Source organism: Cavia porcellus, unplaced genomic scaffold (genome assembly GCF_034190915.1).
Source record: "Cavia porcellus strain 051 isolate PalLab524CR breed Dunkin Hartley unplaced genomic scaffold, mCavPor4.1 scaffold_33, whole genome shotgun sequence".
NCBI lineage: Eukaryota > Metazoa > Chordata > Mammalia > Rodentia > Caviidae > Cavia > Cavia porcellus.
Genome location: NW_026947516.1, coordinates 26,555,701 through 26,575,641, shown reverse-complemented (window position 1 = coordinate 26,575,641; position 19,941 = coordinate 26,555,701). Strand labels below are relative to the sequence as shown.

General features: G+C 36.2%; 1 protein-coding gene across 4 annotated transcripts in view; it reads right to left on the bottom strand.

Moving 5' to 3' along the window:
- Positions 1–19,941, bottom strand: part of Pola1 (DNA polymerase alpha 1, catalytic subunit) — a 301,421-nt gene that overhangs the window by 47,022 nt on the left and 234,458 nt on the right. For 3 of the 4 annotated variants that reach the window (XM_063242945.1, XM_013148942.3, XM_013148943.3), the window contains one exon: positions 18,159–18,255. The exons of the other annotated variant lie outside the window; for it this stretch is intronic. In XM_063242945.1, the coding sequence (XP_063099015.1) occupies positions 18,159–18,255 (97 nt within the window). The remainder of the gene's footprint in view (positions 1–18,158; positions 18,256–19,941) is intronic. 4 annotated transcript variants of the gene reach the window in all.

Here is a 19,941-nt window from a genome sequence, read left to right as displayed (position 1 = left end):
GACTATAGGTGTGGCACTGCATCTGTTTTGGCTTCTCATTCTTGGTAAGACAAACAAACAACTAAAACAAAACAAACCAACCCCAAAACTGAAAAAATACAGCAGATATTTTTGGCAAACAAATAGTCATTCAAGTAAAAAAATGAGTAAAGCAGGCTGTGCTGGGCTACAGCCAACTGGAGAACCCCTGGTCTATCTAACCAGATTGGCGGCAACTCTGCTCCAGTCAGTTGTGGCCATTCAGGAATGCTGACCTGATCTAGCCAGTTACTGATTTTATTAAAAGTATGGCAGAAATTTGGCTTTTACAGGAACTCTCCACTTAAAAATATCAGTAAATAATTAAAAACTTTAAGCATTCTTTAGGCAAACTAAACACATTTAGAATGTCATATATGGCTGTGGCTACTATTACATGACCTCCAGTTTGGTACTTAAAACCCAGCAGTTATACTTTCTTGTTCACAGCCCCATGTTTTAGGGCACTCTTACAAATAAATGCAGAAAGTTGATTACTCATTGGATCCGTGGTGAAACAGAAATGAAATTCACAATGTTAATGGCCAAAATATTAACACTGGAAATGGAGAAAAAGAAAAAATATAAGTAAATGATATATAAAGAAAATCATATTCCTGTATGATTTTACATCCAAGTTTTAACGGAATTAAAGGGAATATGTTTTTATTGCTACTTCACTGGAAAATTACCAAAACCCTAGGGGAGAACTATAGTATTTTATATAACAGCCAAAAGTCTCTACCAATGAATGAATGAAGAAATTTTTTAAAAAACCACCTAAATTGGAAAAGCTTACTGTCAGAAAACAAAGCAAATCTTTTAATTCTCCCAGTAATTTGAACGCTGCACACTTGAAAGCCTATTAAATTTGAAAGTTTTCTGTATTATATATGGAAGTATACACAATTTCTTATTCTAAGTATACTTACCTATATTTTATTTTTATCATATGCCCACCCCAAGGGATTAGCAGTTGTGGGCTTTTTATTCAGTTGATAATTCAAATACTATTTCTACTACAAATACATGGTTTATCATGCTTATTTATCACTAACTTGGTATACTTCATAATCACATTACAACCCCACTGTGTAGTGAATACCACTTACAGTTCAGACTACTCAAGATAAGCACTGTTACTTTCAAGAGAAGATTGGTGATAATTAAAGGTCTTATTTAGTAGTTGTTGGTAACTACATTTTTAAGAAGGAAAAAAAACCAATAGCAAGTAGTATAGGTATATTAATTTGGTAATTATATTTTATTAATGAGATCTATTTTGGGGTAAAACAAAGATGTGCCAAACTGTCATCAATGTTATATATGAAATACAGTTAAGATAGAAGTGCTTTGTAATTCATCAATGAGAAGAATTCAAACATCTGTGACCTACATGGCATAAAACTAAATCATATAAGAACACTAATAATAATAATAAGAGCAACAATAGTACTTTGCATATATAAACCTCCTTTCAGAGGAATTTCAGAGTGCTTTTAAAACACATGTTATTTTTTCCTTTTTGAACAAATAAGACAACTAAATCAAAGAGTAATAATGGTTTGCCCATGCCACAAAATGAGTCAGCGGCAAACCAGGAATAGATTTTCTAACTTGCTCTATCTCCTGCAATTACACTGTGCCATGATTACTTTGTTAAAGAATGTTTCGCAGGTTACACCCAAGACATAGGTATCGCCAGATTTCTTGTGATCTTACTATTTTCTCTCCACTCCCAGCCTATTAATAGTACTTTTTAGAAACCGACATTGCCATTGGTACTATGCCTGCATGCTGCCCTGCTGAAAGTCACAGGGAGCGATAAGAGAAGACCAGTCTGCAAACCTCTCAGTAGCTCCTCAGTTTCCCAACTTCGGGAGAACTATCTGGACCTGACCTCCAGACATTTTAAGATATAATAAAGGACAGGCAACTAAATCACAAATTTGGCATGCTGAAGGAAATTCAAAGATAGTAAGGACAGTAACAAACTATAATTGCAAATCAATGGAAAGACTTGCAGGCAAAATGGCCAGCTGCAACCGTATGTATACAGGTTCTGGAAGAGAAAGGAATGGGCCTGAGCAAGGACAGCCCACATTTGATGTAAATGTTTAGACACTTTAATTTTATTCCATTAATACAGATTTACAAAATCTAAAGGTGTGAACCAAGAAACTGTTAGGCTAGAATTTATGTGGAATCTGGCAATGTGTAGTATCAGTCAATTCTGGCAGGGATTGTCAGAAAGTAGGCAATGAGACCAGGTGAAATGCGGAAATGGTGTGAGCTTTATGTTCAAAGAATCTGGTGATATATGTGAATAAAATTTTTGTGATAGAGTTGGAGAGTATGATGGTAAAATAGCAGAGAAAAGAGGATGAATCACAAAGCCATATTCTAGAAAACATTAATTTCACATTACATTTGTTAGTTTCTTATCATTTAGAAGTTCTCATCAGACATACAGTAAGTTACCAAGCATGGATCCTGGCTTCAGTTATAATCCAGGCGAGACAGTGCTTAAGAACTGTAGGACACACACCTGTGATTCCAACACTTGGGAGCTTGAGGCAGGATCACTAGCTCGAGGCCAGCCTGGGCTACTTCGTAAGTTCAAGGTTAACCCAGAGTACATACCAAGACTCTATCTCATAAAACTAATTAAAAAATAACAAAGAAACCAACTAACAAACCAACCAACCAGCTGGGCATGGCAGCACATGTCTGTAATCCCAGCATTCCAAGAGGTTAAAGCCGTAGGATTACAAATTTGAGCCAATCTGGGCAATTTAGTGACTTGGTGAGACCTGTCTCAACCCTGCCACCAAGGAACTTCAAGAGTGTGGAGGACAAAGATCACTTCTAGTTGGGAGGCCATAAAAGTATGACGAGCATATCAACAGTGAGAGATGAGGCTAAGGTTGGCAATTTAGGAGGGGAAAACACATAAGCTAAAACCTACTCAGGCAGGGACTGGTGAACAATGTAAACTCTATAGGTACCTGTCCGGATACCTCAGGTAAGCTGAAGAAATGCATGGCATCCAGGGGTACCGTTATAATACCCCTTCTATTGTTATTTGGTCCCAGGCCTTCAGAGGATGAGCAAGATTATGAGATCTTCAGAGGGTTGCTCTTCTCAGAGTCAATTCCCCTTGAGGTAGATGGAAGACAGGAGGCGAGAAGTCCCAGAAACTGAGACTGTGGAGGTTTCTCACTACGGTGGTTGGGTTAACTTCTACCTTAAGGGCTTTCCAGTTACCTATCTGGTCTTAAGGACCTCCCCTACTCTCTCTGGCAGCCCTTTCCTACCTCAATGATCTAAGTTAATGGGGGGAAAATAACCTGCTTTATAGACAATTCTGTTGAAATGCATTTTAACTTCAGTTTGCTCATTACTATAGAACGGTTTCTTGTTTCCTCTAGCCTATTTTTTCCTTTCCTTTATCTCTGATGCTATATTAGCTCATAGAGCACTGTAAATGCTTCCTTTACCTACAAATAATTTTTGTGTTTGACTTCATTTTTTTTCCTACTACCTATTTAAATTGTTACCTAGATGCCTCCCAGTCTTCTTTTTTATATCGAAGTCAAATTTAATATTTGATAAGAAGCAATATTAAAAGTTTCACTAACTCAGAGATTCTGAACACTGTGGGTGTGTGTAGAAATGGGTCCTGGTCATTTCTAAAAGTGAAAAAGCTACATTCTGATTAAATATTCTGTCAAAAGGTACATGATTTGGAACTTGGTTTGGCTGAATTTCTGCACAGTTACAACTATTCTTTACCCATTCTAGAAAAGAGCCAACCATTATTGCTGACTGCAGAAAACATGCCAAAGGGACGTATCAGATAAAACTGGAATATTTGTGTGTACTTTCTGTTTCAGCTTCTTCTATTAAGTATGGATAACATCATTAAATTTATCTTTTTTTAAAATCTTTTTTCCGGGGCTGGGGATTTAGCTCAGCAGCATAAGCACCTGCCTTGCAAGCAGGTAGTCGTGAGTTCAATCCCCAGTACTGATAAAAAGGAAAAAAGACAAAAAATAAAATAAAATCTTTTTCCCCCATATACTTTTTTTTGTAACAGGAATCAAACTCACAAACTCACGCTTGCCAGGCAGGTGCTATGCCACTGACCCATAACCCTGGGCCTTCAATATGATTCTAACATGAACACTAGTTTGATAAATGAGAAAATTAAAAGAGTAAGATTTAACTTCCTTGAGAGTAGAGAACATGCCTCTTTAATACTGTGACTATTCAGTAAATATAAAGAGCATTTACCACATGTCTAGTGCTATGTCAGATGCACTGAACAAAATACAGTCAATGCAAAGTTGCAGAAACCAACTCAATTATAGTAAGTATAATACTTCTTACTACAATAGTGGTTTGGACACAGAAGTATTATTCTCACAAGTAATTTTAAAAACCTGGACAATTATTCCATGATTACTAAATGCTGTTCTAGGCACTTTTCATATTGCTCCTTTTAATGTCCTAGGCATTTTACATATTGTCCTGTTCTATTTTAGAACCCTATGAGGTAGGTACTACTCTCGTTCCTGTTTTGTAGGTGAGGTGGCACATGGGTCAAGTCACAAACCCCAAGGTTACTTATCTAGTAAGAGGTAGAAAGTCACGGCTCCACAACTTGATCACACTATGTTGTCTTTGAGATGCCCTTGTCAGTGCTCTGGGTATTCAACCAAAGCTGAAAGGAGACACAGAGGGAGGGACAGAGGAAGAAAGGGACGGGGAAAAAAAGAAGGAGGAAAAAATATTTACAGAGCATTGGTATAGTGTGCCTGAAGCTCCTCCTTTCTAAAACTCCTGAACACTACACCTAGAATCTTTAAATGTTTTATGATTCCTTAAAAAGCCCAAGCAAAAGACAAATATTACTTTTCTCTCAGCTTTAGTAATAAGATCAAAGTTAGGCTTTCATAGCTAACCCTGAAATAGTTCCCTTCACTTCTCTGTTCCTTTTGTTTCTATGAGTGTACACCATTTTGGAGCCTAACTGAAAATGTCATTTTGAGGACACGGCTTTCAAGAATTTCCCACATGTCCTACCATGTTACAATGACACTCTGCTGCAATAAAAAAGATACTTCCTTACAATAGGGTAAAAAAGAAAGGCAAATCGAAAGAGATGATATTTCAGGTTGAAAGAAGGAAAAAAGTTTCCGAATTTGGAGCTAAAGGCTGCTGCCAACAGCTTGTTTTGTTTCCAAAGATCAGCACACAAAAGTTTCACAGAGCTGGAGGGAAAAGATTTGGATGCTAAGTTAGATGGGGGGGGGGGTGGCAAGCAGGGGTACAATTCCCATCATCCCTTTGGGAGCAGTACAAAAATAACAAAACCTCTATAAAAGAGATGAGCAAGTAGGCTGTGAAAGGAATGACCCCTTACATATAGGGAAAGCAATTTGCATCTACAGATCTCATTGGTATAAATGACCTCCTTCAAAGAGTGAAAACCTCAATGGAAAGCCACTATATACCCATGAAAAGATTTGCTGGCTATTTGCTGAGCTGTATACAGACTAACAAACAGGAGTGGTTAACCTGGCACATCATGTACTATAGAGATATTTTTTTTTAAGTAGGCTTAGTCAGCTAATCTTGTTGAGATTTCTCTCATACTACTGATTTCTTATTCTCAAAATAAATTAAGAGGCTTCATTCAGAATTCCCTGTGGTCTACCAGCTTGAGTTTGTTGGGTGTCTTTGATTGTCTCTTGTCTTTAGATCTCTTGCCTTGTCTCTTTAGATTTTGCTGTGCCCTTCGGTATTTCCCGTTAGTCCATGTCTGGAATAGCTAATTACATGGTAACATAATTCCTGCCCGTATAACAAGGAATAGCAGAACCTTGCTAATTCACACCAATAAATGAAAGACTCCTGTGTAACTTACTGAATTATGCAAATGAGCAATAAGTGAAGAAAGATGATTTAAAATTGTATTTCATTCATTTATTTTGACAAGTGTAGTTTAGTCTTAATTATTTCGAAAATTTCTTTATAGCATACTAATAAATTTACTGTGGCACATTTGTTAAAAGTGATAAAGCCTTCAGTAACAGAGACCAGCGCATACGCTTTTGAATAATTCCCTAAAGACAGATTCAGGTTGAGGCTTTTTTAAAATCTTGGATATTATTGACTTTTTAAATTTTTGGTAAGACAATATACAATAGACCAATAAAATAGGAATTACTTCAGCAGTAATCACTGACTTCATAAACAGGTTCTGTTTATGTTTTATACTTCTATTACATTAGATTTTTAAAAACAATATAATGCTTTTAAGTAAAACCATTTTTTTATATTCTATGGTTACAATGCTAATAGGATTTTTTATCTTCTAAATAGAACTAGTACACTTTGTCATTCATTCTTTCAATTCCTATTTCTGTTTTGTCCTCCTATACTTTCTATTAAAGTTAAAGACATCTGTTTTAAGATAAGGGGATATATCATAGTATGTAACATTTTCATGTTAAAATACTTATATTATTGTATTCTGAGTTAAATTATTTAAGATAGGAAAACATTTTGATACACTTTTGAGGGATGTATTCTGAAGGATGAATCAATGTCTTTCAAAGTACTGTCACTGGTTATAGTGGTGAGTGAAGAGAGATTACGTTTCCAGCTTCCAGTACTGGGCTTAAGGCTTTGCACACACTAGCTTCTTTAATAAGCACTTTTAGACTAAACTTCATATGCAGATGTGTTTTTAAATCATCATACATTTGTCAAAAGAGGTTCTTTGATTTATAAGAGCTAGAAAAGCAACACAGTGCTTAAAGAAAAGTGAAAAAGACAAAACTTAGTCTCAAAAGTATGTCTGTGTTTGTGTCCACTAAAATCTCTCCTACTCTTCAAGGTCCAACTCAGATTCTATTTCTACCAGGAGACCTTCCCTGAGGCATTTGCTCAGATCTTGTGGTTCTTCATATCATTCCCTCATACTACAACTGCTTGCCTTTGGGTTGATGTTTTCTTCTAGGTTAAGAGCAAAGTAGTTCTGCCATAGCAGAAAGATCTCTTGGCTCTTACACTCCCAAGCTTTGCTACCTCAAGAAGGACATTTCATCTCTTTGAGGTTATTTTTTCACTTGAAACAAATCAGCCCTATCTAAAGGGATTGGTTTGGGAAGAGTGAAAGAATGGATGCAAATGTTTTCCATAAAAAAGTACAGTCACAGGGGCTGGGAATGTCTTTCAATGGTAGAATCCTTATCTAATGCAACACAAGGCCTTAGCTTTAATCCTCAGCACCACTAAGGGGGGAAAAAAAGAATGTCTTACAAATGGCCAGAAGTAGCACCATCTCTAGAAGTAGGAACAAGGTCTTCTTGCTTATACTGTGTCCTTCATATCTCACACAACAGAAACTTAACTGATGCTTGGTGAGAAAACTGGATAGAAGTGCAGGGCAAGAAGAGGGGACAGAGAAAAATTCAGATCCAGAATTGCGAACCCACTCTTAAGTTTGGTTTTACAGTAATTTCTTAAAATAAATATAAGAACATCAATGTCTAAAATCAGCCAGCAAATATTTCTTTTGGAACACAACTGGTTTAAGGCTTAAACTCTAAGTGATGATATGAAGCCTCTCAGGGCTCAAAGAACAGGAGTCAGATTTCCTAGGGCCTTTACTCACGGAGAATGCAACCAACTAAATTCAATTTAACTCACTGATAGGCTGTGAATTCTGTCTACTGTCCTGTTTGCCACAAGGTGAAAGAATGCAGATGGATCTGAATAAATTCATGACAACTACAGGAAAAACTACTTTAAGAATGAGTCAAATTAATGATGTGTTTTCTTTGTATGTGAGGAATATCACTATACATACAGCATAAAATAATAAATGGTGAACAACTAATATCAAAATCAGCATCTGGCCTGAAGCTATAGAGTAAACAGAGACATTACAAGACCATTATTAGATTTCAACAGTGATGGCTGATTCCCTCAGGTAATTATGAAAAACTTAAAAGAACTTTACAAGATAACAAAGACATACGCCAACTTACATAAAAAGGAAAACAAAGCAAAACCAAAAAGTCAGTTTAAATGTATCAGTTTCAAAATTAAATCTGCATTGTAATGGGAAAGATGAAGGCTATGCAAATATTTCACTCTTAAAGGTTGTAGTAGTGTAACACACTCAATAAAAAACAAGAGAAAATATCAATCACCAAAAACCCCCCAGTAAATTAAAAGGACACGTGAAAGGCAGTGTTATCTTACAGAGAGAGGACAATAAACACTACTGAAACCATGAGAAGAAATACTATTGGAATAGGGCAAATAAGACATGATCAAGACACTAAATTTTGGGTTAAGTAAATGAGGAAGAGAATATGCAATTTAAAACTAATCTTTACCTAAGCATGAGAGAAAATACCAGAGTCAGACTGAAACTTTAAATCTCAAACATCTCTGAGACCAGGGAACAATTCAGAATGATCATAAATTCTTTAATTTGCAAATGGGTCTAGCATCTTTGTGTTGTTCATTAATTTTTAAAAAATTCACATTTATTATAAATTTTAGCTGGTATTAAAAAGCCACAAAGTTGGGGCTGGAGGTTTAGCTCAGCGGCATAAGCACTTGCCTTGCAAGCAGGCGGTCGTGAGTTCGATCCCCGGTACCGATAAAAATGAAAAAGACAGAAAAAAAAAAAAAACAAAAAAAAGCCACAAAGTCAATAATTGATAAAATCATAAACAGTATCTCTTTAGCCATTAGAGAAATGTGGCATGCTGTGAGCTTCTAAGACTTTACAGTTGTAACTCTTAAGTGTCTAAGGCTGTGTGTGTTTTTTTTTTGTCTCTTTCCTTTTTATCGGTACCGGGGATCGAACTCACGACTGCCTGCTTGCAAGGCAGGAGCTTATGCCGCTGAGCTAAATCCACAGCCCCAAGGCTGTGTTTTTTAAAAGAGGTAACTATGACAGACAGTGCCTATTTCAATACATTCCTAGTGAAAAGCACTAATTTGAGGCAAAGAAAATGTTGTATAACCATATCTAGCCCCCAAGTGCTTTATTTAGGTTATGTTATATATTACAAAAATATTAGTCACTTAATACTTATTCTTATACTTAATCCTAGCCAAAAGGCCAATAAGAGATTAATATTCATTCCTAAAACTTACAGTGCATTCTATCAAGATACTTAAAGAATCTACTCTCTTCTCTGCCATGAGTATTATAAGCCTTTTCCTCCTAATTAATGTGCAATTAATTCAACCAACCTCCAATTAGTCTTCTACAACATTACCCTACTTAGACAATAAAGCAGTCTCAAGACTCGGTTTTAAACCTGGGCTAAAATAGACTACTACAGACCAAAAATGGTTCTGGGATTTCTCTTTGTAGTGTAATTTAGATGTCATATCTAATTTGCTGTCATGACTATTGTTTCACTGTGCAATTTGTACGTCGTTTTGAATGGTAAAGCCATCATAGCTTTATTGAATTAAACCTTCTGTCTTTATTTAGGGTCTGATGTTACATGTTTGTGCATTTATGTTTATGTCTCAAAAGCTGCTTTTGACATCAAGTAGTAGCAAAAGAATATGTTCTTTTGATGTTTGCTCAAATCTTAGTAAATATAAACACAAACTGGAAAAAAAATTTCCATACTAAAGAACCAGGATACTGAATATTACTATTACTATTGTTATGGCTTTTAAAGAAAGAGATATCTATAAGCCATTCACATTGTAGAATTATAAAAGGGTTGGCTGTTCTATAACCCAAGAATTTTTTCCTAAGAAAAGACCTTCCTTTTTCACCGACAATTTTTATAATACCTAACTAAAACATTCTTATCAGAATTCCATAATCATAGAAAAATTAAAATGCTCCCTGACTGGCTCAAAAAAGACAAAGGCTATCATATCTATGCAAGACTCTGTTCAGTGGTTTGTGGTTTTTCTTCTTGTCCTGGCCTATGAGATCAAGTTCTAATGTCATGCCCAAGAACACTAACCATGGAAAGCCTTCCACTAGACCACTGGAATAGCCTTTTAAGTAATTTTTAGTGCATGAAATTTCATAAAGTTTTTACTAGATAATTACACTTCCTGATTTTGTAATTAGTGGAAGTACATGCAATTACATAATAATTATGATAGTAATTACGTAATTAAGATGTATAATTATGTAGTAAAAAACATCATGGAAATAAAACCATCTACTGTGTAAGCACAATACATTTTAAAAGTAAATTCACTAGCTCAACTGTTTAAAAATACTTTTCTTCAAAATAAAGTGATTAGCTCACATTATGATCTAACTGCTTGAAAATTGTTTAGTATTTTTCCCTCATTGATAATACCAAGGATATCTTTAAAAAAATACATTAAAGAAAATTTTATCAGGTTCTACCCACCCTCATCACTCAAAAACGACAATAGTTTTGCAAATAAAAATCACCAGCTGCTACTTAATCACATAGATACTGTAACACTAGTATCTTTGTTTGTATTTCTGTCATTACAAAAAGGGAAAGGAACCTGCCCATTGAAAAGACAGGAATAAGAAACAATATTACAAAATGAATCACATGTCTGTTATAGCATGCTTCTGTTTCCATGTACATAAAAATGCAAAGGCTGGGTGCATAGTTATATAAATGGGCTTGAAGAAAAGTCACATATTGAAAATCTGGAAGTTGGCCACCCAAATACTGTACGGCAGCTTTCACATACTACTTTAGCTATCAAAAGAGGATGAAAGAAAATGTAGACAAAACACTTCTACTTAACGGTAATGCAATAAAGGTGACAATTTCTTGGAAAGTTTTGTTTCTCTTTTATTACACTGTAAAGTCATCTTAAAATTAAAACAAAACAGACAGTATTCAGAAAAACAAAGCAACGTGATGGGGCTCCATGCTGCCATTGGAAAAGTTATTATGGTGAATATAAAAGTAGCACATAAAAGTCAGGAACAGCAGAGAAAGTAAGCTTCAGTAGCAAAACAAGGAAAAGAATTTTGTGTTTTTTTTAAAAAAAATCCACTTCACGGCCTTGAAATCTTTACAAACATGCTAAAGCAATTGTTATAATGAAAGCAGAAAGCAGTGATGGAGTTGTAACCTCACTCTGGGCCCAAACAGAGCGGCCCTTATATGAAGTGGGTAGAACTACATTCCAGTTCTCTCTTTTATAAACCACTAATCTTGAGAAGCTGAAAGCTAGTTTGAAAATCCTAATTTAATTCTCCTTTGTTCTTTTGAGTTAAGAAGAAACAAAGTGGAAGAGGCCATGCTTTCTTGTTTTTATCCTCTCTCTTACCTCTTGGCAGGACACTGCATTTTTAGCTTAATTACAGAAAATATTTTAAAAGAGCAGGCTATGATATTAATTGTACCTTAAATTGGGCAGGCCTTCTGTAGCCTGTATATTTGTCATTTTAAAATTTTACCAAAAGGATGGCCATAATCAATAAATGAATAAAACCGAAGTAGGCATTAGTTATGAAGAGGGGGAAATGTCCTAGATCAGTCTCTTTCCACCTACAGCACACCCTAGAATCACTTGGGGATCTTGTCAAAATGAGGAAACTGACACAGGTCTTGGGAGGGCTCATGTTTTGCATTTCTAAGAAGCTTCCAGGTGATGCCTGTGCTGCTAGGTGTACTGATCACACCTTGGGTAACAAGGTCTTAGGCTTGACTTAGGGAAAAATACATAATGAAAAAAGTTGCTTTAGATTCATTGCTATGTTATTTTCTTCTTTAATTGCTAAATTGTTTCAACGGTTATTTTGAGTTAAGTAAAATTAATTCTTCATAAAAATTTAGTGCTTCTAATTTTCCTTATTATAAAAGCAGCACATGCTTAGAGTATATAACTTAGAAGTCACATAGAAGTTTAAAGGAGAAAAGAAAAGTAATCTATATCCCACATGGAGATAATGACAAAAAATTCTGTTCCTTAATAATTTTCCACTTTGCACATTACCACAAATTAGCACATTACCATGATGGTTACCTAGTTTTATATATTAACATTATATTACATTTCCTTATGCCATCAAAGATTAAAACTGTTATATCTAACAACAAAACACTCCCATTTTTTGACTTTCAAAATTCTTTATGCATTTCTCAATCACTTTCTAATCATAAACAGGCAGCTGAACTGCCAAGCTGGGGGCCTGGAAATGTGACTCAGTGGTAGAGCCTTTGCCTAGCATGCATGAGGCCTTGGGTTCAATCCCCAGAACCACACATATACATACAAATATAAGTGTGTGTGTGCATATATATAATATATATAGTAGCCTAAGCATCCTCTATCCCTGAACTGTTAGAGCTCCCAACCTAAAAATTTCTTAAAATTTATGGAACACTTAAAAAATTTAGATCATTAGTTATTGGTAAGAAAATAAAGTCAAAGGAAACTTAAGTTTAACATTCTCCATTTCAGTATTTACTTTATAAAGAAAATGTTTTTACTGTTATAAAAGATACATTTTTACAAAGAACAAATGTATGTTTAGGCGAATTTCTTTTTAACTTTCAATATATTTAGTAGGTATAAACTGTTTTGTGTGTTTTTTAGCTGGTTTTACTTACTAAGATCACAAAAAGCTGGTCTCCAAAATTCAGCAGGTTTTCACTGGAATAATTCAACCCATGGGCTTAAAAAAGTGGCATATAATAAATGAATCAGATAGGCATTCTGACACAGCCTTCTTTTTATGCCTTGTAAGGATTTAACAAAGCAGATTCTAAGAATGTCAACTGTCTGAGAGAGGACTCCAGGAGCTCTTTGCTACTTTTATTATAGTTCTCTAGCAATGCAAAACTGCTGTGTTCGATTTAGCAGTTTGAGATACAGTATACAGCAGAAATCCTTAACATTAGAAAGGCATCTGACTTGAGATCCTCAAAAATCTCCAACTTCTTTTTTTTTTTGTCTTTTTCCTATTGGTACCGGGGATTGAACTCACGACTGCCTGCTTGCAAGGCAGGCGCTTATGCCGCTGAGCTAAATCCCCAGCCCCTAATCTCCAACTTCTTATACACTACTGCATGTAATTTCTTCTATATAATTCTTATTTGTTGGCTTTAATACTATTTTAGATCCTTTCACTTTCTGGTACTAGCTATCATCCTTCTTTTGGAGACTACTATACAAGAATTTATACAATTATTACTACTTCACGAATGTAACAGCAGCAAACAAGACCTTGTGGCAGTGCGAGCAGCAGTTAGCTTGGCGTCCTTACTACTTAAGTGAGCTGTTATTTTTTCCATTCAGCTTAAATTTAGCATCAACAAAATGAAAGATACATGTTACTTACATTCTGTATCACTCCCAAAGAGTTAAGTGGCACATTCATTCTCCAAATGTCAAGGAACTTTCTTATCTTTATGACATACCTGCGTCAAGCCAAGTAACACAGAAGACTTCAAACTGCTCCACAGTCATGGGTAGATATCTGTTTTACATTATTTAGTGCGCAAAAGCACAGCTAAACAAATGTAATCCATTGTCTCAATGAACTTAGTGAAAGAGAAAGTAAAATAAAACAATCCAGGATAAGCACTATGAGAAGGGCATGCAAAAGTTGATATGGGAATGTTAAGGTAGGAAACACATATCTCAATGTTTTTATCAATACAACAGGCATAATCCATGGTTGCCTTAGAGAACTGCTGTGAGGACCTAGGTTACATATATGAATAGGAAACGATTAAATACCTTACAAAGGGACCTTACGAAGCTTAGTTCTGAGTTGCTCTACTAGAATTAAAAATGTCTATCAATGTTACCATGAGGTATAAAGAAAAGACAGAAGAAGCAATCATAAAAAGCTATAAACAAAACAAACACCAATAACAACAAGAAAGAATGCAGGGGAGATCAAAGCTCAAGAGAAAGAGTGAGCATGAGATTTCATCTTGGTTGAGACAAGCATCTTGCTCAGCAAATCTCTACAATTATAGTTCAGGATGTTGGAGAACAGGAGCACATGGTCCCTTGTGAGCAACAGGTGCTCTGAAGTTAGTCCTACTTGAGCTAAAGAAAGACACTCCTGTTGAGAAGTCAGGCTTCGTAACAGATGACACTCATAAGGTTAAATTGCCATTAATTTGTAGCTTCCATACTGCAACTCCAATTCCTTTCTTTATAGAGTCCTAAATTCTAGCATTTCCGGTTCTGGCAGAGACTAATGCAATGCATTCAAGGAAGTTTACAGAAAAATTCACCAAGTAGACAATTTGTTATGTCTCAAAAATTCATATTGAAACAGAGTTGAAATCCTAACCCTTTGTAAAGCTCAGAATTTGTATTTGGAACCAAGAGCTTTCTAGAGGTAATTAAGTTAAATAAGGTCATTAGGGTGAGCCCTAATCCAGTATGACTAGTGTCCTTATAGAAAAGGAAATTAAGCACAGAGAGATGATCATGTGAGGACACAAAGAAGAAAATAGTGGTCTGCAAAATGAAGAGGCCTCAGCAGACATCAACCACTGGTGTCAGACGTCCATTATATATATAGTTTTTACTGTTCTTAAATGAGCAGCAACCACCAAAGATTCTGTTGAGAACAGCAAGAGACCCCCCCACACACACACACACACTACACTTTAAAGCAGACTTGATTTAGGCAACTGGAAAAAGATTTGAACGGATTCAGGGCTCTCCAAACTGTTCACTTTATCTCTACTCAGGCCAAGGCGCCATAGGAGGAGGCAGTCAAATAGGACCATTTCATGCTGCTGCCCTGGAGATAGATGTTTACTTCATATATTGCCACAGTGTTCCTCTAAAACCTCCTTTGGATACATTATGCCATCTGTGTCCATTCGGGAGCAGTTACAATAATAATGCCAAAGTTCCACAGAAATAAGATTTTTAAAATGTTACGTTGTTACAGTGACTATGCAGCAAATACTTCACCAAAGTGAGTAACAGTCTTTCACCATTTTAAAGGAAAGGGGAAAACACCAAATAGGGTTAATTCACATTATGGACTAATGGCCTGTAAACTTTCATTTGAAAGCAAGGCACAGGAAAAGCTGTGACAGAGCTACTTTTCACCATAAAAATAAATCAACCTCTTTCAAATAATGTCTGCTTTTTCCCAAGTCCAATAGGCAAGTTTTAAACAAAAATTAAAACCACCATCCAGTTACAACCCTGAGCTTTATAATGGACATGGTAAAACAATCTTAGAGAAGGAAATGTTGCTAGGTACTGATAGGAAAACAGAGTCTACAGCAAATACTTCATACATCAGTTACAGGGCACTTGTTGACAGACAATACTTAGATTCTATTCTCAGTGGTGTAACTGTGTATAACGACTGTCATTTTTCACAGGACTTTTGGTGTTAACATCTACTGGTTTTCTAGCCTTTGTCCAAATTGAATAAACATATTTGCCCTCTGGTTCCTATAGATTTAAAATTCATTTTTACAGCAGGCCTCCTTTGAACAGCAAATCATAAGAGAGAATTTCACTCGGACTTAAGTGGGAAGTGAATTTTATAAATATTATATTAATTTAAATTTATGGAACATAAATGTTCTCCTCTGGATTATAAGAACATTGTTGTCTCCCAATTTTCCCCTATGGACTGCAACTTGTGTTCAAACCTCTTTTATTTGGAAGCAATTCAATTGATTTCTTCAGAGTACTCAAGTCAGGGATTCTCAAACTTGGCTTCACATCAGAATTACCTGGGGAGATTTTCTTAAAAAAAGCTCCCTAAGCTTTATCCAACACCTGCTGAATTACCGTATCCGGGCACAGGACCCATGAATTTGGATTTTAACATGCCACAAGCAACTCTCAGGAGACAGCTTATCCGATGTCATGGGTTAAGAAATCTCTGCTCCCGGACCACATTGGTAAATCTTAACCTAGCGTTCTGGTTTAAATTGCACCACTAACAGATACCCTAATACCACTTAAGTGTTACTGAAGGATCTGGAAATGTCCTGAACATGTAAATATCATGTAAATATCAACTCACTCCTTCTTAAACTATATTTTAAGAATAAGAAATAAGCAAAATAAAGTTCACAGAGAAATAGTTTCAAAAGTTAAAATTCAATAAATAAGACAAAAAGCTCTTAGAACATTTTGTGAAGTTCCTTCTGTCAAACACATACATTTTGTACCCTTCCTGTTTCATTTTCTTTAAGTCTTCTGACATGTATAACAGCTGGTTGATAATTCACTTGGTGCCATTTTTGCCCTGAACTGCTGGTAGTGAATTTGTTAGTAATAAACAACAATGAAAAAACCCCATTCTTAAACTTGTAAAATGGGACAGTAGCTAATCATGAATGCACACACAGATCCTGACAATACTTCCTTCTGCCATGCAAGAAACATTCAGTGACTACTCCATTCTCTCCTATTGTCTAGGGTAGCCCGCACACTTCTCTGAGTTCTCCAAGAGGAGGCTAAGTCCTCTGTGATTTTCCAGATCACTCCTTTCCCTGTCACCTGGAATCACTGGGCTTTCTGAAAACTGCTAATCATAAAAGAAAGATTCAGGTTCTCACATAAGAATCTTGTAAGCTGCACGAAAGAGGGCTTCATCTCCTCAGAGTTTAAAAACATTGGGGAGCAACCTAGGATGGTTAGATTCAAAAAGAAATATTGGGGAGCAGGCTGCAATATGTCGATACCCAAAAAGAAGTAAAAGTCCTGAGAGAAAAAGATAAAGCATTTATGAGAAAATCAGCACTAAATTTTCTCAACTTGTAACTACCTTTAAGGAAAGGTTTTTTGGGGAAAAGGAAAAATAGATATTAATGATATTCTAAGTAAAAATTGGATAGATATTAGCCATGAATGGAAGTTCTAAAACCTAATTATTATTATTATTGTCTTTCTGAGACAGGGTTTCACGATGCAGTTCAGAACTGACAGACTTGAACTCATTTTGAAGCCCAGGTTGGCCTCATTCTCCTGCCTCGGCCTCCTGATAAAATCTAATTATTAATAGACAAAAGGAATTTCTTCACTATATAAATTATACTAATTCATGGAAAATATGTGGTGGAAATAGCCCAAGTCCTTGCTGAACATCTACAGATAAGATAGCCAAACCAAGTGCTCCATCAGTTGTACAATGTTTTATATTCAAGGACAGAAAAACCAAGTAAGTCAAGGCATTTTAAGAAATAATTTCTACCCTATCTTGTAGATAGAAAACATGAAGTCAATTATGACTGGAATTGAAAACAGTGAGACCAAATCAAGGGCAGCATGGGAACTCTTATATGAGGAAATCTAGCAATACTTGCAGGTTTTTATGTGCTGTTGAGGTTGCCTCCAGCCCTAATATCGACCAACAAAACCTGAATTGATATTCACTGACAAACAACATAAAATACTCTGTAGGTAACTAATAAGAAAAATGTGTAAATTTCCTTTTTTATTTTTTCCAGGTAACAGAAAAGTTGTCAATGTGATTTTCAGGTAGAAGGAAAAACATGCACTTGTGACGACATTTCCAAATACTTTTAAGTTATGTAACAAAGCTTTCCCCAGACCCATTAAGCTCCACAGTGCCTGCAAGTCTTGTGTAAGGAAATACCACGTGCAGAGGGTTCCAGGCAGCATCTGATCGTATGGGCTGAGGCGTCTATACACTTCTCTTATGATGGAGTCAATAAAAGAACTCCACCCTATTCCTCTCTTTCAAAATGAACCTAGGCTTTTAGTGAACAGCAGAGACACACTCCAGGTCTATTTTTTGTGGTAATATCTGGTTTTTGTAGGCCCAATGATCACGTTGCCTATGCTTACTTTATTACAATTACTAAACTCTACAGAAAATAGCATTTTCAAAATATAGCATTTAAAGAGTCCTTTTTGTATGGTTCCTCCCCTAAAGCCTTGCTTTAATAGAGAACAATGTAAGACAGGCTGTGGGGGCCAAAGCTGGGGATTCCTATGCTGCCGCCCCTCATGCAGGGGATCCCTGTGTTCATGTAGGCCCCCACAGCCTGCTTCTGAGACAGCAATGTGATGCTGCGTGAACAGCCTGACACAGTAGGTCTGGCTTTTATGATGCAAATTTTCACTTTAAACTCAAAGGTAATTACAGTATTTTAACGTACCTTTCTCATGATCGGTAATAAGTTTCTCCAGTGCACAGTCCGCATCAAAAATGTACCGGTAAAAGCACAGCTGGGTGTACAGGGACTTGTCAGAATACTGCAATATAACAGAAAATAAATGAATACTACTATTCGGTGAGGGGGAGCAATGGAGATCACTCTCAGCAGAGTGTATTCCTAATTTCAACTACCATATCAAGCAGCGCTTTTTTAAAGGGGGCAAGAAGGAGTGAATCATACTAATAGTTTGTCCCTCTCATACAGTATTACATACCTTTCAGAATAAATCCTGCCACTTTGATCACAGATTACTGCTTGCAAAGCTGTAGACTAATTACTCCTGCTGTCAAAAAACTGATTTTTGTCAAATTGCAAACTCCTGTGCACCCATGACAATTTGCATTGTTAATTGGGAAAAGTGGCACTGCGCTTCCCAAAACTGGGACCTGTGCATGCTAGCAGGAAGTTAAACTATCTCTGAAAACTGTTTAACACATATTAGTGTACTAAAAGCTCAATTTTCTGATATGTGGCAACAATTCACTACATTTGCCAGGGACTGGCTCATAGGCACAACACTAGGAATTAAGCAGATTCAAGTAGCATTTTGACCTCTTGTTCTGTGTTAATCCTAAAAAAGTAACATATAACCCCTGAGAGGTAGCATGTGAAAGGAAACAACCCAAGTTTTCCATTCCGTCCTCATCAAAGCATGTTTCATACTTTTAGCAAGTTCTAATCTAACAAAGCACAGATCTAAACTATTATTCATTCAACAAACATATATGGAATGCTGCCATTCCTGGAGGCTCTGTGTATTTAAGCAACTGTGTTTCAGCGTATGTGGGAAAAAAACTTTTCTTTTTTTGTTACCGGGGATGAAACTCACAACCTGGCACTTGCCAGCCAGGTGTTTATGCCACTGAGTTAAATCCCTGGCCCCCAAAAACATTTGGTGAATGACATTTTAATGCACTTTTATTTATTTTAAACCAATTGTTCTCGGAATTTTCTTTCTTTTTTATTTTATTTTCTAGGAACTTTCTTTCCATCTTCCTGTAGGGTTAGATACTTGGGAAGTCCCCAAATTGTAGAATGAGGAGCTACAACTTTGGTGTTTCCTTTAGAGGGAAGTGGTTCCAGCAAGGTGAAACACTGCTCTTCTAACAAGAAGCTCAAATAACGAAACACATTATCAGTCATCCATTGCTGCCTTATGATTTACCCAACAATGACTGAACACTTACTGTGTACCATGTCTGGCCTGACAATGGGTACACAACTAACTCACAGAGTAAACACTCTGTAGATGCTGGATGAATAAATGAATGAATCAGTAAAAGACTACAACAGCCAAGTCCTTTGTACAATCCAAAAGGCAGAGCCTGGAGGCACCCACAGATTGGTATGTGATTAGAAAAACCACTACCTAGAACTTGATGTGACAAAGACACTATTTCTGAAAGGAATCTCTTCGGATAACTAAGTATGTATTATGTATTAACTCCAGGGATCTGAGCTGGTTCTCAATGGTGAAAAACTATCGCCAATGCAACCGGGTGCAAAAAAATCACTGAAATTCAATTATTAGGGCCCACGACTCACCCTCCTGCTCACTGCACTAAAAATGTGTTACTAAACTTAGCATGTTTTAAACTTCTTTGGCAATTTACAAATGGTACCTATAAATATTAGGCTGTAGGAACAAACCCACATGGAGCTATTCATCAGGCAGGGCTATTGTCTTTTTCGGTGTACATTCCCTTCCACGACTCTCTTTTTC